The sequence below is a fragment of the Pyxicephalus adspersus genome, chromosome 4 (genome assembly GCF_032062135.1).
Source record: "Pyxicephalus adspersus chromosome 4, UCB_Pads_2.0, whole genome shotgun sequence".
Lineage (NCBI taxonomy): Eukaryota > Metazoa > Chordata > Amphibia > Anura > Pyxicephalidae > Pyxicephalus > Pyxicephalus adspersus.
In genome coordinates, this window is record NC_092861.1 from 97,910,671 (window position 1) to 97,935,631 (window position 24,961).

Here is a 24,961-nt window from a genome sequence, read left to right on the forward strand (position 1 = left end):
TATTACCTTCAACCTGGAAGGTATTGGAGAATACAAAGGCAAAACCCACAGGGCCTGATTTATTAACCCCCTTAGCTTTCTAATTTTGTCAGTTTTTTTATGCAAAAAGTGATCCTATTTTTTTGCATACAATTTTTTTTTTATATTGTGGGCCTGTAATTCTTAGGTGTAACTCCTGGGTATGATAATAATATTTATTTATTATATTATAATCATAAACTATGATAAATAATTATAAATATTAATTATAAAAAATAATGAAATATTAGACCACAACAATTTAATTTATCAAAAAAAAACTATGGGAAAATATGGGATAAAATGCAAATCAGGGCACTGGGCAATGATGTTTGGTGCACTAAAATATGTACTTTTATTTTTATTATATGTTGTGTGGTGTTTTTTACTGTAAAAACCATTTAAAAGCAGATTACATTGTAATCTGCTTTTAAATTTCCCGCCCAGCCACACCCTCCGAATACATCACAACTCGCATCACCAGGAAGATGTCACATCTTCCGGGTGATACGAGTGGCAATGTTTCGCCCTGGCTCACCCCCTGAATCCACCAACGCTGTTGCTGCTCACATCTCCAGGGAGATGCGAAGCACAATGCAGGACTTCTGCATTGTGCATTCGCATTTTCCGGGTGACGCGAGCAGCAATAGTAAGATTCGGGGGTGGTACCAGCGGTGATTTCCCGTTGGCACCACCCCCAGAATTTACTATTGCTGCTCGCATCAGCAGTTAGATGTAATGCACAGTGCAGAAGTCCTGCATTATGCTTTGCATCTAACTGCTGATGCGAGCAGTGGCGTGGCCAAAACTCCGGGTGGTATTTAAACGCAGGTTACTCAGTAATCTGCATATAAATTTTCCACCATGCCCCCTAATTTGGAAACGTTACGGCATCAGAACGAGATCATTAGATCGCTGATGGAGTGCAGGGAACAGGTAAGGGGGGCTTCTAAACTTACCCCGAGTGTGATTCGGGATTACCGCTTTTTGCAAATGAAATCCCCCTGAGTCACACTCGGGATTACCGCTAGGGGGGTTAAGGCTCTCCAAGGCGAAAATAGACTATTATAGGAGAACCCGGGTAATCCAGCAAACCTGGAATTGATGTCTCAATCTTTTGCTTTTTTAAGTCCCGGACTGGATCCTATTGACGTTTGCTGGATCATCTAGGTTTTTCTAGTCTAGTCTATCTTCTCCAGTCCCCATAGCTTTAATAAATCAGTTGTACTGTGGTATACAGTGTATTGCAAAACATATAGTAGCAGAGACACAAACAGTTCATGAATAAAAATATGCAAATTATTGTATTTTTCAGAAAACTAAACTAAAAGTACCAAAGATAAATCAAAGAGGACCAGGGAGAGGCTGGGGAAGCATAAGTGGGGAGCATAAAGGTGAATTAACCTCAGTCAAATAAAGAATGCAAAGGAGGCATATCAGCTGTAGCTACAGAATGCATATATTAAGAGCAAATCTTGCTGTACCAAGAGTTGGAAAAGTGTTTCCAAATGAGCCAACAAGACATAAAAAGCCTAAAATTTGTCTCCATTTAGAGCTTTGAGTTCATTCATTCTCATAAGTTTGTTAACTTTTTCCACTCATAACCTTACGGAAAGAGGTGTGGATTGTTTATAAAAGATAGAAATAGGCTGCTTAGCACCTACCAGTAAATGGCAATAATTTATTCTGGGAAGCTTGTAGAATGAATGAAAAGGCTACTTATGGGAGTGTCAAACAGGATTACCATATGATTCAGCACATATGGAGAAAATGTTAACCCAATATGGGTGAATTAGACACTGTAATCTCCTTTTAAATTTTCTCGCCCGGCCACACCCCCTAACGTACAGACGCCACCACATCAGCCCGGGATCGCTTGGTTCGCTGCTGGATCACAGAGTGCAGGTAAGAGGGGTATTTTTCTTACCCTGAGTGTGACTCGGGATTACCACTTTTTGCACAATCAGGATTACCGCTAGGGAAGGTTAAGTTCTGGAGCAAGTTGTGCTTTGATATGCAAAAAGAAACAGCTGCAGAGTTTGTCTTGGTCAATAGTTACAAGAGGCTGCAGAAAGATATCACCCCCTAAGATCACCCACAACCTCAGCTGTGTTTAGCAAAAGATTTCTTTTGCAAGTCATGCAAGCCTCCATCCTACTGAGAATGAGCAGGGAAACCCCGTTTGTATCTAGGAGACGTCTGTATGTCAGATGTCCTTAACCCAGGGACCTACTATTGCTCTGCTCTAAGAACATAAAATATAAATGGGGATTTATTTTCTAACTACATGACAGCTGGGAAAGGACTTCTGCAAGTTTGAGATATTTAAGAGATCTACCACGCTTCCAGGCAACATTTGATCTTCCCAGAATTGAGCTTCCAGATTGGCTCGACCATTTTCTATATCGTCAAGCAGCAGCGGTTCCTAGTTGGGAACAAGTAGGCCAAAGGAAATATTTGGTGTGAATTAGTAATCCCTGAAATAAATATGGGAACAAGTAGTAAATGATGGACTCCAAAAATGCTAAGTTAATGAATGGGGGTGTCTAATAGGAGGTTGGCCTATTTTAAATTATTATTTGTTTATGTTTTGTCTTCCCTTTGTTTTTTCTTTCCGGTTTGTTACCCCAGAATGGTTGGGACGTAATGCCTCTTTCATTTATAACATGGAATGTTAAGGGATTGAATATCCCAGAGAAACGTTCCTCAGTCCTGGAAGAATTACATCGTCAGGGGACTTATGTTGCTTTCAATATTGCGCAATGAATAATTTACATTGGGGTATCATAATGGCTTTAAAGGTTCAAAATCAAAGGAAGTTAGTATTCTCTTTTCAAGTACAGTGACCTGGGATTGCCTGGATACCTATATGAATATGAAAGGAAGAGTATTGTTTCTTAAGGGAGATTTAAATGGTAGCAAGGTAATTTAAGCAACAGTCTATATGTCACAGGTGGGGCAAGGTAGGTTTTTGGATAAATGGATTGAAAGGTTAGAGGAATTTAGACAAGGTGGGGATTTTCATTTTATTCCTAATATAACTAAGACATCTGTCTCCATATCCCCATCTCATGGGAGGAAGTTGAGATATTGTTTTTCTAATTATAAATTAGTGTATATATGGCGATTACTCAATTCTTCCTCTAAAGATTTCTCTTTTTTTTCAAATGCACATCAAGTATATACTTGTAATAATCATTTTTGGATTAAACAGGTGGATTTAATGAAAGTTATGAAATGCACGATTGGTAATATTACTATTTCAGATCATGCACCAGTAAAGTTATTAATATTGCTAGAATATGTGGGGCCGAGATGTTGGAATTGACATTTTTTTCTAAGTTGAAGGAGGATTTAAAAAGATGGGCTAAGGGCACAATTTTTTAATTGGTTTGGAAGTATTTCAATAATAAAAAAAAGAATGTTTTGCCTAGGTTTTTATTCCTTATTTTAGCACTTACTATTGAGGTTCCGGTGTCTATTTTTCACCGGTAACATGCAATAATTTTTTAATTTGTTTGGGGAGGGAATAAATCAAGGATAAATAAAAACTTTTGTTTTTGCCTAAGGAAAAATATTTATAATATGTAGCCTCTATGTTACTAAGAGTAGTGTATTGGTGCCCCCCCAAAAACAATGGATTGATTTGGAACAATCATTCTGCAGATATCAGTTGAATTTAATTCCCTGGCTTCTAAAGTTACAAACACAGGGTTTAAAAGTCATGTAACCTTTCTGTGATTTTTTTTCCAGAGAAATATGGGTTCATCGAACAAATCTCCTCTGTATCCAATCTTGGGTAACCCAGAATGGGAGATCAAACTTTTGTAGGTTTGAGAGAGAAGAGTATGTGGGGCAATACAATATATGGTATTAAATAGATGGGTGACTAGAGAAGAATTACTATCTCCTGAATTACAGGTTAATTTGACAAATTGGAGGGCTAATTAATTAATATTTTTTGCAGACATTTAAACATTAAAGTGATTATATGAGACCTTTTGAGAAGCTATGTTTGGAAGTAGGGAGGATTAAATCGGGCTCTGTTTAGGATATATGCATTTTTAATAGAACCCTCTGAGAATTATAATCCACCCTTTTCGAAAAAGCTGGAAAGCGAGTTGAGCAGGGAATTAAATATGTTTCAATGTAATCCTATGCTCCTACTCTGATACAGTTTGTTATTGAGTAGTAATACCCAAGAAATGGGATACAAAACTTTATCAAGATAGTACAAAACTGAATAAGATAAGTCAGGAGTATGCTGAAACCTGTTGGAGGAGTGGGGAGGAAACAGGTACAATGCTACGTATCGTTTTGGTCTTGTGTGAAACCTAGGTCTTTTCGGGGGAAAGTCTATATCACAACAGTTTATAGATGTTCAAATTCCAGATGACCTGCTTTCTTTCTGCTGCACTATAATAAGATTCCATTTAGGAAATATAAAGTCTCTGTGGTAAAACATTTAGGTAATGCTGCCCGTTCTTGTATACCATTGTTATGAAAGAAATTAGAAGCACCTACTGTGATATTGGGGATAATATTAATTCCTAATCTCCCATTAAAATGTAAAATGTAAAATTTTTTAATGTCTTTCTTTGAAGTTTAACAGACCAGGATCATAAATTTCCCCACCAGATATTTCTTTATATGACTATCAGCATGCTTCTAGACCCTCTAGTTTACAACACACATTTTCCTCAGCAAAGCCTGGACACCATATTTAACCTGTCCGAGTGAACCCTAATTCCCAGACTCCATATATTGTGCTGGTTATTAATCTGGGGGTTGGCATTTCATAAAACCAGAACATATAGAGTTATGAATATTGCTAAAAAAGGGCCTTGTGGGTGTGTCTGTGGAGCATCATAATCCATGTGGACACCGCCCCTTCTGTTTTTGTATGTTTTTACTTATTAAACACTATAACGCTATAACGCACGAAAACGCTACTATAAACATTGTGATTTCTGAGACATCCCTGTCTGGAGTGGTATCAGGTAAAACAGACAGCATTAAAGAAGCAGAATCATAACTGCGGTTGTCAAGGGTAACAGTGCATGCTTCTGTCCAAGCACATGGTGACAGTCCACCTGTGATGAGGTGTTTTGCAAGGGGTAACAGAGTGACTAACCTTGCCCTGTGACGGCCCTTCTCAGCCTGCTGGTGTGTGGACTGTTGCTGAGCATGCTGGAAAGTCTATGTACAGGGGTGTGGGGTCAGAGGACGTTCGTCACACCTACGATAAGCTTATGGTTTAAAAGAGTTATTACTATTAGTGTATGTGTATGGAAGATTTGACAGCCACTATGGTACAGAAGATACATTTTTATATACTTGGCAAGATTGGAAGTTATATCAGAAAACTCAAGAATGTGGTTGCTATTGTTTAAATGAATGAAGCAATATAGAAATACAATTAATGTTGGAGTGCTGTATGGTTATGTACTTGCTGTTAAGATTTAAAATATAAATATATTACAGTTGTCCTAGTGTGTTATACCTTTGTTGTTTTGTATTTGTTTGGTGTCTTTGTTAGTCTTCCTCGAGATATGTAATTGTATGGTTTTTTTTTTGCTTTTGTATTTGTTGAGATGGAATGGACTTGGTTATTTTCACTATGTGCATTAGTTATGATTGCTTGTTAATTGGTATGGAAACATTTTATGTTGAAAAATAAAGAATATTTAAAAAAAGAAACCAAAGAATTCAAACTAAAACAAAAACGCAAAAAATTTAAATGTGAAATATGAAGAACATCTCCATTAGACATCTTTTGTACATTACAAGATGTAGAACATTACACTTACTCTCCAACAAACCATTATGGGAAAGGGTCTGTCTCATTTTTATTGCTGTTAATGTAACTATTGGGATTTTTCTATGATCCCTGTGTGTAAACCAGTGCAGGAAACACACAAAAGCATTTTTGCGGGGGCACAGACAATACAAATCTTTTTGAAAATAAAGTGCATCTGAATCCCTGTGTAGAAGATCCTAAACCAGAACAAATTTAGGCTGGAGTTGTGACTTAAGCAAATCTCTTAAAATATTTTGCATATATTTAAATATATGTATATATATATAATTTAAAAGAGATATACCTACCAAATTTGGAAGTGCAATCATCATAAATGTATTTCTTGGCCATATGTGCAAGTAGTTGTGCTCCATAGCAAACTTAAAAAAAATATAAGAAAGAAGACTGTGACACAATTGTCCTATATGGTCTACAAGTTAAAGTAATATTCTGTTTGTTTAAGATACAGGAGTCTATGCGTACCAGCCTTAAAACACTTTTATGCTTTGCAATTGTCTAGCAATCAAGGGTTGACTATCTACAAACAAACCAACCCCCAACCCTTACAAATATTTTTAACCTTGAGAGAGTATTTTTGTTTAATTTTGTAGTTTGCATTGGCATTCTTTGTGAGCATGTTTGGGTAAATGATGGAGGTTAAGTGTTGTGACAGATACATTGTAACTAATCAGCTTCAATTATGTTAAACCTGCCAATAATATTATTGAGCATATGTCATATTATGGGAGTATATATTAGTTCTGACACTTCATAGATATATATGCTGGATGATTACCGTAGAAATCTGGCAGCTTGTCAGAAACTGCTCTGCATAGACCAAAGGCTGGATTTAGAACATTAAAAAGTAATTTCTTTACAATGCTTAGATATACAGAAATAAATGGGGTCATATTGTCAAGTTATTTAGGTGATTATTAGACTAATATTCATCTGAGGCTGTAAAGTAGTGCAGTAACTGTGCAGTGTGACTGCAAGCAGAGTCTGGCTCAATAGAGGAATCACAGGGCAGCTAACTGATCAAAACCGCATGTTAAAGTGCTTGGTGGATGGCTGTGGTTAAACTGTGTCTGCGACTTGTCAGCCACAGTAAAATACCAGTAAAATGTTGCCTAGTTTCTATTCTTAACAAGAGAGAGTGTATATATATTCATGAAATTGAATAAGTGAGTCAATTTAGCTGCAAATATTTACAAGTTCAAGATAAATAATGCATTACTTTTATGTACCATTCACTTGTTGATAAACTGTTGATAAATTTGAACAGCTGCCATTTATCTGTGTTATATTTGGCACAAACACTCACTGGCAGTTTTTGACTAATAAAGTATTCTTGAAGAATGATTGCAAACCACAATCTATGCACTGTGAAAGAGGACAGAACATTTTAATATTTAATGATTCTTTCTAAATAAAGCCTTTTCTTTCACTTTCTCCCTAAGTAATAGGAGATAGGGTTCTAGAGTAGTGCAACTTTCTATGATATTTTAGGAGGAGTTTGGCTCTTGTTGTATGCTTATGCCACTGTCAGAAGTGAGGGGCAGGGCTGTGGAGTTGGTAGATAAATCCTTTGACTCTGAGTCCTCAGTTTTTGGTACGCCCAACTCCAATTCCCCTGTATTTACAGGGTTTTTCATTTTATCTTCACACTTTTGCATTCAAACTTCACAAAAAATTTAGACCCCCTAATTATTCATAAATCAATAAATTTATTATAAAAATAAATATAACACAATATTTTTACCATAAAAGTTTTTCTCAAGAAACATTAATAAAAATATGTGAAAATAAATTGATGATTTGTCAATTATTATGTTTTTTACTTTATATAATTTTAAAATATATTTTATATATTTTAAAAATCTTTTTTTCGGGGATTTATGCTAAGTTTTAAGATAACAATATTATTAATCTTTTTATCTTCAAAGTTATTAGCTTTATATTTAGTATTGCACTAACCCTTATGGCCGGAGAATTAAGTAATGCAGAACGTCAAAGAGGGTCATTAAAAAGAATGTCTTTAATTCCTCCAAGGCGCAATGATTCCCACTCTCTTCAAGAAAGGTTTAGCTATGCTAACTAAATTCTTGATCTCATTGCTAAGGAAGATGGAAAAAACATCTACTTTCTTGATGAAGTAGGTTTTAACATCTCAATGGGAACCAAAAGTGGAAGATCTCCTATTGGGCAAAGGGCAGTGCATAATGTGGCTGGAGTTGGTTCCAGAAAATTTTCAATTTGTTGTGTGAGGAATAAAAATGGGACTTCTAAATCACAAGCACAAGCATTTAATCAAGAAGCATTCCTCAATTTTATTGATGAGATTTTTAATGTTTTTAGTGAAAAAAAAATGTTCAGCATGCCATCCTAATTGTGGATAATATCCCCTTTCATAAAACTAGCCAGGTTAAGAGATTGGTGGAAAGTAAGGGACACCAACTCATATTTTTACCACCATACTCTCCAATTCTTAATTCCATTGAGAACATGTTCTCTAAATGGAAAGGAGTAGTGAGAAGAAATAGGCTAATTAATTTGGGTGCTTTATTAGAAAGCATCAATTAGTGTATTTTTAACAATAGGACAGCAGGATTGCTCAAATTATTATACTAAGAGGAGAAAGCAATAATGATTATTAAATCATTTAATAAATTATTACATATTTTTTTAATGTTTCTTGAGAAAACCTTTTATAGTAAAAATATTGTGTTATATTTAATTTTATAATAAATGTATTGATTTATGAATATTTAGGGGGTCTACATTTTTTCGTGAAGTTTGGTTGCAGAAGTGTGAAGTTTAAATGCAAAAGAATTTTTTGACAAGGGTGAAATTATTTTTTTGGTGAAGTTTGGTTGAAAAAGTGTGAAGTTTGAATGAAAAAGTGTGAGGATAAAATGAGAAACCCTGTAATATTCTGATGTATTTTCCACGTTGATTGAAGGAAGGCAACATACACGCCATTTAACCACAGAACTACTGGCTAGAAAGCTGACGCTCCACTGTATTGGCTAGCTTAAAGAAAAGACAAAACAATGAAAACAATATAGTTTTATTTATTGTTGTTATCAAGTGGCTATAAAGTAGTAGCATAGTATGCATAAACATCAGGAACAGGAGCTTTACCAGTTAAAAATTTTGAACTACATTCTTTGGTAGTTTTAAAACAAAAACAAAGCTTAACTACATGAACAAAAACAAAACCTAAAATAGTTTATATAGTAAACTTGGAATATAGTTTTAGAGTAGAATAGCTGTTAAATGCAATCCAAAACTAACTCAATGTAGTGTTGCTCTAAGAGAAAGAAATTGCTTCTGCCAGATCGTCTTTCATAGAAGCTTTTAAATCTGACTTGATTATTTTTAGAGCTGAAAATAGTCTTTCAACACTGACTTGGGTGGGTAGCATTGCTGTTACGGTTCTACCCACATCACTAAAATTCTTGGGATAAACAAGGATGGTTTCTTATACAGTCAGTTTCGATAAGCGATTATACTTTTCTACTTCTTTTAATTTTTTTAAAAACTCCTGCTGGAATCTCTTTACTTGGACATTTTCTGGTTGTTTATCTTTCACGCATATGCGACGTTGCTTTACTGTTGAAAGTTCCATTTTGTCCAAGTAAATCTAATTGTTAATAAGGAAGTCTAATTCTTCATTTGAAGAGGATGATCCTGAGTTACCAGTGCTTACAGCTTCATCCAGTGGTGGTGTTTAAATTAATAATTCCTTGCGAACTGCTACATCATAGAGGGCCTTTTTTGCAGTATCAGTCTGGTCATCGCTCAACAAAATTCAGCTCATTGGATCAACATAAATAGCAGCTATAGAGATTTAATTATCCAGTAAGAGATTCTCTATTTTCTTCATTGAAGATGCAATGCCATCAGCTATTAACCCTCCACTTTTGTTCAGGCAATATATCAAGCTCTTCCATTTCAAGAAGTATTTACCAGGTGGTAAATCTTCAGATTGCAAACTCTTGGTGACAGTAAAGGGGTTAGAAAACAGATTTTCCAGTCCTTTTACTTGTGTCCACTGGCTTTCAGTTAATAAAACATTTTTTTTGTCCAGTTCTTCAAGAAAGTCTTTTAATTCAAGCAAACACTTTACCATCAAATAAGTGCTTCCCCAGCGTGTTGTTTGATTTAAAGTGGCTCCTTTTCCTGCACGTCTTTTAAAAATGGCATCTGTTTTAGGGACCCTGGCTGCAACAGTTACTTGCCTCAATTTGCCAATTAGAGTAGCTGCATGACGATCTTTCAATCTATCTCTTATTGCAAGTTGTAGAGTATGAACAGCACAACACAATTGTTGAATAGTAGTACGCTTAGGTACTTCTTATCCAAAATGTCACTATTCTCTTTGCTTTCACTTTCTCCAATACTATATTATTTTATTCTTTTCATCAACAAATCTAACATTATCAGCAAAATAATTGACTCTGTGACGTGTGCATGCATCCATTTTTTTGAAGACAAAATGTCCCTTCAGACCTTTTCGTGGTTCTTCCTTTTTACATTTGTCTTCTTCAATTATAAGTTTCCTTATACTTTCTCTTTCCAGAGAAACACCAAGTTTTTTAGCCATTTCTCCATTTAGGCCTAAAAAGGCTGGCTGTGAAAAGAAGGATAGTGGTACACTATTCTTTACTATCATTTCAATAATGTGGTTTTTGAATTTTTCTGGTGTCATTGTTATGATAGCTTTGTCAGATATAAAGAATCTTCTTAGTTGTGTTTGGTCTCCAGTAGATTTCTGAACATTTTTTTATCCCAGAAGTAGATGGAATATTTTCATTGATATCTTTCTCATTGACAACTTCTAACACTTTAGGATGAAAACGCTGCAAGTGTCTTTTCAAATTTGATGCTCTTGTAGGTGTATTTTTGATAGACCCACTGAAACTGCTAACTTTTGCATCACATTGTTTTTCACCATCATCTTCAAGAATACATTGGCACACGTAATGTTTCCCATCACTTGATAATGTAAAGTGCTCACTTGATAATGTAAACAGCAGACATTATCGTGTTTGTTGACAGACTTTGTGACATTGTGAATGGGGTGCTGCTTTCACTAAAATATAAATATTAAAGCTAGCATATTCTTTGATTTAAACACAAACTTACACATAGTCCTGCACTATTGAAAACATACATACAACACGGCACTATACACACACATAAGCTACAGCCCTGAACTAAACGTAGACATAAATTTTCCTATACTAAAAAACACGCACAAACATATATACTATACCAGCGGTCGCCAACAGTGGTCCGCAAGAAAATTTTGGGGGCCCGCAGCTATGGCTGGCGCACTCCCGAGCGTGGTCAGGAGAAGGACCCCGCTGGGAGGATGAACCTGCCAGAGCCACAGACCACGTCCCCTATGCAGTTCCTAGGCTCAGGGAACTGGGCGGGCTGTGTCCCTGAACATAACCCGTCCACTCCCCCATCGCAGGCTTCGATCAGCAATGGGAGAGTAGGCGGGGTTATGTCATAATGACATCACTCTGGGGGATTTCTCCCCCTTTAGGTGACACCCGGCTCTCTGCGCATGCACGGTCAGGAGCCCATGATTTTAGTGGTCCGCAGAACCGAAAAGGTTGGCCACCACTGTACTATACACACAGCACAGAGCCCTACATTTTACTCAGAAACATACACACAATATGCACTATACACAAACATTCATACATTCCTCCATCATACACACAAACATACACATAGCCCTGCAGTTTTATCCAGAAACATGGACACAGCCTTCCATCATAGTACACACAAGCAGCCATGCAGTTTTAAAATAAACATAACCATGTACAGTTGAATCCAAAAAGCTGTTCCTCCAAGTTCTTCTAAGCTCTTTTAGCAGACCAAGGAAGTTGAGCAGACGCTGCTGCCTTTATCTTTGCTGATCTTTTGCTGAAGATGAAGACAGGGCAGTGGGAGGCTCCTGGGCCTGGGGGGGGGGGGGGGGGGGGGGGGCACTTTACTAACTTCCTAGTATTAGGTTGTGTGCAAAATGATGTTAAAGTTCAGCCCTGGATGGGAACATATATGGAGAGTGCAGACATGACATCTGAACACACATCAGGCCATAGCACTCACATACACCTATATCATTACACATGTTTACACTCAAATTAACTTGTTGAACACATTATATCTGAAATAAAATGAAAACACTTTTTGTAATGTACATAATTCAGATTAAAATAAAGTGAATGTCAGGTTGTATATTAGCTCAGCTGAACTTCACACTAGTAGAAATACAACTATGCACTGGGCTTTATTTTTTACATCAGAGAAGTACATTTTATGACTATTGTTTGTGAAATAGAACATTTGAACTTGCTGCATTTTTTAATTATAATTTAAATTTCCCAGGAGCCAGAGTCTGAACATTTTTATCGACTCTGAATCCAGGTACCCATAATTGACTCCGACTCAAACTCTGACTCCACAAGCCCTGGTACGGGCAAGCCAGTAGTATTAGGATTGAAAAGTTTTCTATTGCTGCAAAATGTCATACAGGTAAAAGATCATACTGAGCTTTTAGTATTACTAAGGCAACTTTTGATTTCTGCCTACATCTGAGCAAGTGTAATTTTCTGATGTGTTAGGGGACAAAATTTTAGTATTGGTATAAAAATTGAAATAATGGCATAAAAAACCTTTCCATGTAACAATTTAAATACAAAGCTATAGGGTTTACAGGGAAAACCACATGATTTGTTACCAAAGCTTTATAAAGTATCCAGCAATAGGTACCATAAAACATATATTTTCTTACCTCTCCATTTTTCGGTATAATAGTCAATTCTTTATAACCATGGGGAATATATACATGACTGTAATTAAAACGTGTCCTTTTCATAAATTGCTTTCGTACAACAGAGAAAGCACCATCACATCCCACAATCAAATCTGCATTTGTTTGTACTGCATTCCTTAAATTCCTGTAAATACAGTAAAAAATATTTCAACCCTTCCTGTAGAATATATTATTTGATTACACTATTGCAATTACCAATGATTACACTATTACAATTACAATTACTAATACAATCAAAATAGATATTTTCCAGTTATAATATAGTGCTATTACTAACAGTTGTAGCTGCTACACTTACAGCTTTCATGATCCAGCACTTTATGGCACTTTTGGGTGTCACTGGGTGTTAAAGCAATGTATCACTATACTATTGCCCCTGTTGCTGCATTTTTCTTTCCCAATAATTGGCCTTTGTCCTGTTTCTGTTTCTGAGATTGTTGTCTCCGTAGTTGGGTCTTCAGCTACCTACACTAATATGTCCTTGGACCATACCCTGGCTTGTCCAGCAATAAAATATATCATTCCTTGTGGAGTGATCTGGTGATACCCTGGTGGTATGCTTAGACCCTGAGCCTCAAATATTTTTAATATTTACCATCTTTTGTGCTATATTATTAGTATCTGCTACCTGGACAAAACATTTTCAGTGTTTTTGATGTGAGACAATACACACTGCACGTATTAGATTATGATAAATTCACAACATTTTGTTTTGTACCTCTCACATCAAGTTTGTTTTATCACAGAGACAAACCAGTGGTTCAGGGTCATGCTGTGTTCACTCAGTGACTGACTGATAAGAGTAGTATCACAGGCATACATGCCAGACTCCCTATGGCTCTAGGTAACTAGATCATAATTACTTAGAAAACAGTTGCTTGAAGGTTAATGAATGATGTAGAATTTAAAGTTTACTAAAATCCCTGCAATGTATTTTTTTCACAAAAGAATTTTTATTTTGTGTTTGACCTATACACTGTGTACAAATAAATCTAGCTATTCATACATGCATTTTTTTTCAAACACACACAGTAATATTCCAATACCCCTATATGTTAAATGCACTTCAGTTTAAAGATTTCAGGAAGTTTAATGTCAGTGCAGTGGTTGTATGTATCTGCTTTGGTAATAGCATTACAAATGCCTTATTTGACCTTACAATGTACAGGACATCAGATGTTACATAAATAAATATTCATTATTAGTCATAAAAACCATTATAATATTCCTAATAATAAAGTAGTGATGCAAATATTAGCAAGTAGTGTATAGTGGAAACTATGATTTGAGGCTGAATCGCATTTTAAGGAAAACTTACCCATGAAAAAGCAGCGTGCCAGACTCAATATTGTAGTCACTTAATTTGTGTTCAAAATGTATTTTCACATTTGAGTACTTTTCTGCAGCTGTTAAAAAAAAGGTAATCAGAGTAATGCGTGTGTGTAAATTCCCACCCCCTTTCAAAAAAAGCTAGTTGTCAGGCTGTCAATGTGATCTTCTAGATCCTCTACAATGTTTGATTCCTTTAAAGAACCTTCAGTACAGAAATTACCCCTTCATCTGCCAGAAATGTCTAAATGCTAAACTACTAACACCTTCTTCATTATAATTATCTCTACAACATAAATTACACCCTAATTATTCTGTAGTGAAAAGGGAACAATCAGACAGGAGAAAGAGTACTTCTTGAGATAAGGAAGTTTGCACAAGATACTGGCTAGCATTCTGACATGATCAACAAGTATTTTATTAAACAGGTATTAAATGCTTGCAAACGTATATTTACCAGATCAAAGGGTGGAAGAATAGGAGAAGTTCATTGTTAGGGTGTACATACAAATCAATAAATGATACTTAAACTTTATGTTACCTTATTTTGCAAGGTTTTGCAGTTTTCTAAATTATATAGTATTTGTATAGGTACATATTACAACTTCCTGTTTTAAAGTTCTCCCATGAAGTTTGGCTCATTGGTAATATAATAACATTTTACACGCCCTCTTAAGAAATAGCTGCATGTGATGTGATGTGACAAATAACAAGTACATGGCTCATTAAATTGTAAACTTCAAATGTGCATCACTCACCATCAAGCAATTCTTTGTTCAAGTTTGCTCGATCCACTGATAGAATATACTGAAACACAAGATACATCATAAAAATACAAAGTAAAGTTTACAAATGTATAAAAGGATGGTTATGACCAGGTCAAACAAAAATATGCAATTTAAGTTTGTGTGTCTCCTTGCAATCTCAAACCTGCAACTGTGTTGGCATTTTAATTTTATCCTGATCTACTCACAATCAATTTTAAAGAGAACTTGTGCAAAAAAAGGTTTACTGTACCTTGGGTCTGACCCAAATGCCGTAGGTTTAAGGTAGATTGAATTCTACAAAACTATGTGTATTTGATGGGACAAATTTGTAACCCATAATTCAAAACATGGCCTTTGAACTATGTCAGGCCACTTTGTTGGGCATCTCCCAGCAGCACCTTCTACCGGTAGTAGGTTACTAGCACAGGCAAACACAGGCAGAAATAGAAATAGCACAGGCAAACACAAGCTTCTCTTGTGACCAAATATGGTTCCTGGAACTCCAGGAGGTGTTGCCCAAGCTGAGACAAAAATCTTGATTCACATTATCAAGTCTAAGTCACAGTTTATTATGACAAATAGGTTTTGGCAAAATTATTACCTGTGGCCCTGTTATATGTACACAGTAGGCAGCTGCTGTCCCCTTTAACAACAGGCTTACAGCTATTGTTGCCAATGTAAACAATTGGCCAGACCGCAAAAATACTTGAGACTAAACTAGAGACATAAACCTTATGTAAAAAAAATCTGAAATAATTTTTTACGATAATAAAAGACTTTTTCATGGTGTGTTAGCCACTGTTGTTAATAACTCTGGGAATGACAAGGGAAAGCTGGTGTTTTTTTGTGGCAATTCAAAACTGTATTGTTTATAGACATTTTACACTCCATGGCATATAAGACCGATAAACTTATGGTAATGTAAAACAAAACAAATATATATATATATATATATATATACACACACACATTACCTGATGGGGCTTTCCATATGGTATAGAGTATATTTTTCCATTATGGGAATGAATCATCCTCGCATACATTGGAATTCCCTTGGCAACAATCTAAACAAAACAAAAACAGACAATTTTAAAAATACGTTTTGCAGTTTACCTGTGAATTTATGTATTCTTTTCTCAAAGCTTTTTATAAAACAATATATATTGTGAAGGGAGGGAAAATGGGATGCCAAATCTAGAAGATTTTTGGCATAATGATATTTAACATATTTGCCTGCCAAGATTGCATCCCTGTGTATCCAATCGTTTCCCCCTACAATCTTCATATGATTGTGTATGGTACCTCTCCCATTCTGCCTGCCAAAATTGCATTCCTGTGTATCCAATTGTTTCTCCTTACAATCTTCATCTGATTGTGTATGGTACCTCTCCCATTCTGCCTGCCAAAATTGCATCCCTGTGTATACACTTGTTTCCCCTACAATTGTTTCATCAATTGCTTCATCTGATTGTGTATTGTACCTCTCCCATTGTAGATGAACTTAAATCCCCCCATAGATTTATCTGTTCACTATCCCTTTGTTCCAGCTGAGTGCACATTGATTTTTTATTGCCCTGCCATCCCCTCCCCTACCCAGGTTCAACTGATATCCAAAATTCCTAGCCACTCCTATCTATCCATTCATATTCAGGGCCCAAGGCACTTCTACTTAAACAACAGGCATGGTCACGTGTCTAAATTTCAACTGCCAAATTATAGGTGCAATGGGAATTAATCCAGGGAATTGAAACAGGAATTGGAACAAAATTGGACATACAATTACAATCTGCAACTCCCATCTCCTGCCTTTAGACTAATTCATCCATCTGGACTCCAACACAGCCTCTGCTGCTGCCTTCCTGAACTGCTATTTCACCAAGCCATCTCTGTGACTGACTTATCCTATCCCACTTCTGGAACTCAACTAGCTTATAAGCCCCACTACAACCCATATTACAGGACTAGCTCTCATCGACTGTTTGCCACATTGTTTTTTGTACTCATATGGTTTTCAATTATCTGTTAAAATGTATTATTCACCCTCTCCAGTGTAAAACCTATTGTCTCTCTGCACGTTCACTCTCCTGCTTTCTCTGTCTGTGCTCCTGCACCTTTTTTCTCTACTGCTACTTTCTGGTGACATCACACCCAACCCTGGTCCCCCCCACAGCCTCTCTCTTTCATACCATTTCAGCAAGATACACCCTTCTCCTAACCTCATTCCTATTCACCCTACCCATAAGTTCTTACCCCCTTTCTCTGGCAGTCTATGGAATGCCAAATCTGTTGGCAATAAATTAACCTCTATACACTTTCTCCTTTCTAAATCTCTGACCTTCCTGGCTCTCACTGAAACTTGGGTTTCCTCCTCTGCCTCTGCTGCTGCTCTCTCCTATGGAGGCCTGCACTTTTTCACATACCCATAGACCTGGCAACAGAGTAGGGGGTGATGTGGGTCTCATTCTCTCACCTAACTGCACAAACAGAGTCCTTCCTACCCCGCCCTCTCTCATTTTCACTTCTTTTGAAGTCCACTCTGTCCATCTTTTCAGCCCCTTACTCCTCTTTGTTGCTGTTGTCCTCTGCCCCCCTTGGCCCACTATCGCAATTTTGGATAATTTTGCCTCTTGGCTCCCACACATTCTTTCCCATGACCTTCCCACCCTCATTCTCGATGACTTTTATGTTGCAGTGGATGAGCCAAACCATTCTTCCTCAGCCAAACTGCTCTCCATTACCTCCTCTTTGACAACTCACCATTTCCCCTTTCTGATCACAACCTTATCACCTTCAACCTATCACACTCTTGCACCCCTTTGCCACATCCCAGACCTGGTCAATGGCAGAGAGGAATTCGTAACCTTGCCCACAACCTATTCTCAAACTGCCTTACGTCCCTAACCCCCACCCTTTTTTAAAATTACTTCTCCAGATAAAGATGCCATTCGGTTCAACCACACTCTTTCTCTGGCTCTGGATAAAGTTGCCCCCGCCACCATCCGCTACCCCCGTCCTGCTAACCCCCAACCCTGGCACAACAATCACACCAAACAGCTGCAAAAGACTGTTTGTGCAGCTAAGCGTGGAGAAGTGGAGAAAATCTGGTCTCAGCGCTGACTTCATGAACTACAAAGCCAGACTACAACACTTTACCACTGGGCTCACTGTCACCAAGCAAAAATATTTCTCCGCTGTCATTTCTTCTAGAGCTTCCAACCCACACAACTGCTTCTTGACAACTGACTCCCTCCTAAACCCCACACTTGCTTCCCCCCAACTACATTCTCTGCCCAAGACATTGCCACCTACTTTAGAGAAAAAAATTCACAAAATCAGACATGATGTCTGTGCTCACTGGGCCACTCCAACCATATCCACCCCTTCCACCTGTAAATCATCACTGGCCTCCCTCAGACCTGTTACTGCGGATGAAGTCTTCTCTCATCATCTCCATCTACTACCTGTCTGCTTGACCCAATTCCCTCTGATCTACTTTGTGCCCATTCCTCATCCCTGACCCCCTCCCTAACCAAACTATTCAACCTTTCCTTTTCTACTGGTATTTATCCCTCTGTTTTCAAACATGCCAAAATTCTCCCTATCCCGAAGAAACCCTGACTAGACCCCTCCCTAAATTCCAGCCACCGTCCTCTCTCCCTTCTTCCATATGTTTCCAAACTTCTTGAGCGCCTTGTCTACAAAAGACTCACTGAAAATCAGCATGGTTTTCCCCCATATATGTGGGCAACCTAGACAGAAGTATTTAGTTATATCTATCACACATTTTATATGGTTTTAACATTTATGTTTTTAATGTTGTTCTAATATACATTGTTTTGATAAGCTACATGTTCAACTTGATTATGGTTGATATCTAATGTCCCAGATATTCAGTTAATCTCAGAGTTTATTTGTTTCTTTCAATGGTAATTCCCATTCTCCTCCCTGTTGGTGTTCCCCAAGGCTCAGTCCTTGGACCAGTTCTCTTTTCTCTGTACACCACCTCCCTTGGTAGTCCCATATCCTCTTTTGGCTTACAGTACCATCTGTATGCTGATAACCCTCAAATCTATCTGTCCACCCCTTACTTTTCTCCCTGAGTCCTGGATAAGGTCTCATGGTGTCTGTCAGCCATCTCATTATGGATGTCTGACCGACTCCTGAAACTCAACCTGGATAAAACTGAACTCTGACATATTCCTAACTGTTAACCACACTGTTATTCATCCCTCCCCTCAGACACGTTGACTTGGCGTCACCTTTGCCCTCTCATTTATTCCCCCTATATTAAGAACATCTCCAGGTCCTGTCACTTTCACCTACACAACATCTCCAAAATCTGCCCCTACTTGTCCCCGAGGACCACCAAACTCTTTGTACACGCTCTTATCATCTCTCATTTGGACTACTGTAACATCCCCCTCTCTGGTATTCCACTAACCCGGCTCTCTCCTCTACAATATATTATGAATGCTGCAGCCAGACTCCTCCATCCTTCCAACTGCTCTTCTTCAGCTGCGTCTCTTTGTAGTTTTGTTCATTGGCTTCCATTTCACCTTAGAATTAAATTCAAGCTCCTATGCTTTGCCTTCAAATCCCTCCACAGATCTCTCCGCAATACTCCCCCAGCCGTTCTCTACGTTCCTCCGATGACCTACAACTGACTTCCTCGCTCATAACCTCATCACACGCATGGCTCCAAAACTTTTCTAGAGCTGCCCCAATTCTCTGGAATGGTCTTCCTCGTCGTATTTGGCTTGCTCCTACTTTCTGCTAATTTAAAAGAGCACTCAAAACCCAATTTTTTTGCCTACCTATCCTCTGTCTTTTGAAACCATCACTACTTTTGACCACTACATATCTTCCCTACTATTGTGTGTTAATTCCCCCACCTCCTAGATTGTAAGCTCTTCAGGACAGGGTCCTCTCCTCCTGTGTCGCTGTATGTATTTGTCTGTCATTTGCAACGCTTAATTAATGTACAGCAATGTGTAATATGTTGCTGCTATATAAATCCGGTTTAATAATAATATCAACATTATTTATAAACCTCAGTTTTCCCTGGAAAAGGGTAGCTGCAAATTTATGGCACTTTATTTGACATTTGCATTTTCTAGACAAAAGGTTTTTATTTACATACTACCAATAAATTACTATTTTTAATATTCAGGGACTAAGTAGGAACATTCGATTGTGAGCCTATTGGAAAGACAGTTGGTAATATGACAATGGACTTTGTAGAGTGTTGCGTAATATGTTTGCGCTATATAAATACTGTGTATAAATAATAATACTTTATTTATTTTTTTTTTTGAAATTGTATTTTTATTGAAAAGTTTTATAATAGGGTACAGAAGGGAAAAGGAGTTACACACAGGGAAATTAACAATACTAAACCAGAACAGAGCACATCTGAGATAATACTTTATTTTTAATGCATGAGGAGGTGACCTAGATCCAAGGGGAAGGGGGAGGTAGGTGAATCTCGGTCACATTGTAATGGTCACACCCTTCCCCCACACCAGTTTAGTTCCCCATGTGATCCTCTGTAATACTTGAGAGTGTGACACTACAAATAAGACATATAAGGGCCCAGATCATATTAAACTTTCTAGAGGATCATAAAGACAGGCTCTCAGGTGTTCCATTAGTTGTACATCTTTAATTCTAGCAAGAAAAGCCAGGAGGGTTGGTGAAAGGTCAACTTCCAGTTTTTGACTATAAGACAACTTGTAGCGGTTAGAATATTAGCAGCTAGACTTTGCTGGGTTTGGAAAGTTCCTGGACTGGTAAACCTAGGAGATGGATTATTAAATCTAAATAAATGGGTACCTTCAAGATCTCTTTAGGAAGTTCATTGACCACATGCCAGTAGGGAACAAGACAAGAAACTATGATGTAGGGTGCCTACTCCACAGCCACATTGTCAAGACCGATTGCTTGTAGTGGGAAAAATTGTGTAAAGAACATCTGGAGTGAGGTACCAATGCATTCAAATCTTATAGGTATTTTCCTTATACACTGTACAGAGGGAACTCTTTTGAGCCTGCAACCAAATAACCTTCCACAAATTACGAGGAAGTTCCCTACTTATAATGATTTCCCATTTTTACATTTAAGAGTGTTTAAAAATGGGGCTAGTTGATGTAGTTTGTAGTATCTGACATATATCAGATATCAAGCCCCTTGGGGAGGGGCCCCCTGCGCATACCATTTTAAAGGAGATTACATTTGGGAAAACAAGAATTTTGGTTAGCGACTGAGCATAGTGTCTGATTTGCAAAAAACTATAAAAAGACGTACGTGGGATCTCAATTTCTACTGGACCTCCGAGAAGGACAATAGTCTGCAGGTGCATGAGTGAACTATCTGCCTGAAACAGAAGAGCAAGCTAGCTTTCCATGACCTAACCATATGAGGTAAGTACGGTAAGTAGCTGTCTGGAAGCACCAGGTTAAAGCGGAAAGAAGTAAGTAGGGGGGCCATGGACGTCAGGTGATAATTAGTTTTACAGTATTGCCAGATACACTTGGTAAACTGTATAGGGGCTAAAACAGTAGCGTCTGGTATCTGGCATGAAGAGCTTCGTAGTAGGGAATTGGGGTGGGTTTAACCCTACTGTGTTTTCAATACCTGTGAGTAGACCATAGAATCTTAAAATTACCAAAGTAATCATCAGGAAGAGCCATTAATTTCTGCAATAATAATAACCCACACAGTAGTTTGCTTCAACAGCAGTAACCTGCATGGGAATGATCACTATACAGCAATAACCTCCCCAACTATAAACCCTGACAGAAAGATGATACAAGTTAGTGCAGTCAATATAATAGAGTTGGGGACCGAATTGAGGGACCATATTAAGGAAAAGAAGATGACAGTATCCAGGTAAATTTTAAAAATGAAAAAATGATGTGTGCAGCAGGTCAATGGATCTCTTTTAGAAGGTAAACAATAAAATTACATAATATAAAAAAACTCCAATTTTACCTAGCAATTCAAAATATGTTTTTGAATGTTTGAATGTTTTTTATGCCATATTTTGAATTGCTACAATACTGTGGGGATATGGTAGGCAAATATTGAAATATTGAACGAAGCAGGTAATCAAATCAACCAATTTCAATAACTCCAATTATAATTAACTGATACTTTAAAACATTTTGCATGTTTGCAAGGAAGGATTCAGACTTGACTTTACTAAACTGTGCAGAAAAAATCAGTAGTAAATGAGCAGGGAACTTGCATTTTACTTGGAGCAAGACTAACTGAAGCATCAACCTGCGTCCTAGTGTATGTGCAGTTCAAGGTCCATTTTAGAGCTGATAATAAATGCATTCTTTTTGACATGTTTCGGTAAATAATGGATAGATTTTTCTGTTCAAACATTTGCATATGCAGTAACTAGAGTGCATTCACATACCTGCCACAATTGTATAAAATGAAGAAATAACCTGTAATGCAGTTGTGGATATAGTAATTATAGGAGGGTTTCCACAAGACCTGAAAGTTATTTCAGTGCTTCCACCATGTTAAAAACTTTGAGAAAGCATTAAATAACAAAATTCAACCCTTATATACTATATTAGGGTTTGCCGTAAAATTTTCAAAAAATACATTTGAGAACTGTTCACAAAACAAATTTGGGCAGATTCACTCATCCCTGGTTGTCTGCTTTTTTTTTTCATAAAAACGCAAAATTGAACATTGCTATTATAAAAGGAAACCACTCATTTTATTGCAACATCCAAGTGAACAGCCAGACTCCTCGATCCTTTTTCAAAGGATCTAACTACTATCAGAAATGGCATCATGAGGGATACAACAAAGGCAAAGGCCACCGTCTCTTTTTGTAAAATCTTTTAATAGGTTTTTTCATATTAATACAAAATACATGGTATGAGACAGAAAGAATACATGTGGGGTAAAAGCAAACAATGAAATAAAAAAATGACTGTATATATAGGACTGGATAGGAGTTAAAAAATAAAAGTACCGTATTTTTCGGACCATAAGACGCACTTTTTTTCCTCCTGAATTCGTGGGCGGGCACAAGTGCCGCACGCTGGATCTCAGGGGAAATCAAATGAATTTTTTTTTTCTTGTTTTCCCGTGCGGAAAACCTGGTGCGTCCTATAGTCCGGAGCGTCTAATGGTCCGAAAAATACGGTACATAAAACAACTAAAGTTTGTGGAATGACAAAACAGCATTAAACCATAACCTGTTGTACTGCCTAAGGAAAAGATACATTTCATCGTAAAGCATTATTCAGGCATAAACAACAAAACATCCAATGTGACCTAAATAAAATAACAGAAGAAGAAAGGAGTAATAATATGCAAAAGGATAGAGGTTAAGAGGATAAGATATAGGGGGAGAGGGGGAATGGAGAAAGGACTAGTTATAGCACAGGGAACAGTACATCATGTCCACACCTCAAGGCTTCTTCAACTTGCGCAGGGGATCTAAATTTAGACCAGATATGCTTTAAAACAGGAGAAAAAACAGGCCTGTTTTTTCCAAGCCATCCAAGTAAAGTTTTATCGCACGCTATGGCCATTTTCCTCGGCAACCAACTGCTCCAAATCATGTAAAAAATCTAGCGCCTTGAATCATTCCCAAAGGAAAGGGGGAGCCTGAAAGCCCCAGGCGCTTGCAATCACTGCCCTGGCTGCAGCCAAGAAATTTCTAAGAATATCCTTCTTGGCCGACACAATAGAATCCAGTGCCATGAAAAGAGTGTTTGGGATAGTAATATCAGTGAAAGAATTATAGACTCCCAGAATACCATTCCAGAAAGAATTTATCAGCAGGCACTCCCATCATATATGTAACACTGTGCCCCTTTGTAATGAACATTGTCAACAGTCTTGGGCACATCTGGAGAAAATCTATGAATGTCAACAGGGCAGCCATGCCAATGGGTTATCTTATAGTTTTTTTTCTTGTCCTTTGCAATTCAAGAGCAGCTTGTGGGTTACAGTAAAAGACTTCTCTCACTCCTTTAAAGATAATAATATATCCAACTCTCTTTCCCAATGGCGTGCAAATAAAGGATGGAGCAGTTGGCTGTGCTTATAAAGGAGCTTATATAAGAAAGATACAGCTTGCATGTGTAGGCCAAGACTTTTGTAACAGCAGCTCCTCAAAGGGTGTGCAGGAGCTGAGCAAGGGATGTAAAAATAAGCAAGGAAAGATGACTCTCTGCAGGAATCTTACTGGCTTGGTGGTGCATCTTTGTGTCCCAAGAAAAGAAACAATCTATCCACACAGCCGAGGGAAACCTGGGGTTGTCAAATAGTGGGATGAGTGGTCCAAGCATAGATGAGATCGGTTTTATGCAAAAAATATGGGATGCGTAAAAGATAGGCCCAGATTGGGTAATACAAGGAAGAGAGCGAGTATCAAGAAGAGATAAATCGTAGAAGGGTATTTCATTCTCATAGTTTACAACTAACACAGAAGTTATCTGTCTGGTAATTGCCATACCTGTTAACATCCTCACCCGGTTCTGAACAATTGCACTTCCCTAACAAAAATAATTTCCATTATACTTATGTTTATAATTGTACACATCTCTGGAAACTGTGACTCAAGGACCTCTAGGTTTACAGGTTATGAAATCAGCAGACATCCTATACTACTCTACCTTTGAACTACTACATTTAGAAAGTACATTTACCATAATCACTGGCATGGTACAAATGGATTGGCATATTGTGGTTCCTATCCTCTAAAAGGGAGCAAAGTCATTACCAGGTAACTACAGACCAGTTAGTTTAAGATCCATAGCTGGAAAGGTGCTAGAGAGTTTGATAAAGAACCAGAAATGTTTCTTCTAGAAATTTTTATTATAAATGATAGTCAGCATGGCTTCAAGAAAGACCTAAGTTGTCAAACAAATTTACTCTCTTTTTTGAGGACGTAAGTAAACAGGTAGACAGTGGATTAGCAGTTGATATAGTGTACTTGGAATTTGCTAAAGCATTTGACACAGTACCTCACAGACGGTTAATATGCAAGTTAGGGTCAATTGGTTTAGAAAAGCCAATCTGCAAATGGATAGAAAACTGGCTTAAAGACCGCATCTAAAGAGTAGTGAATAACCCTAGACAATACTCATACTCTGAATTGTCTAAGGTTATTAGTGGTGTACCCCAGGGTTCAGTGTTTGGACCTTTACTGTT

General features: G+C 37.4%; 1 protein-coding gene across 1 annotated transcript in view; it reads right to left on the reverse strand.

Annotated features, from left to right (window-relative positions):
* KMO (kynurenine 3-monooxygenase) overlaps positions 1-24,961 on the reverse strand; it is a gene marked incomplete at its 5' end in the record, with an annotated part of 82,210 nt that overhangs the window by 41,542 nt on the left and 15,707 nt on the right. Inside the window, 5 exon segments of the mRNA XM_072409090.1 lie at positions 6,127-6,198; positions 12,636-12,801; positions 13,996-14,083; positions 14,765-14,813; positions 15,748-15,837. Coding sequence (XP_072265191.1) covers positions 6,127-6,198; positions 12,636-12,801; positions 13,996-14,083; positions 14,765-14,813; positions 15,748-15,837 — 465 coding nt within the window.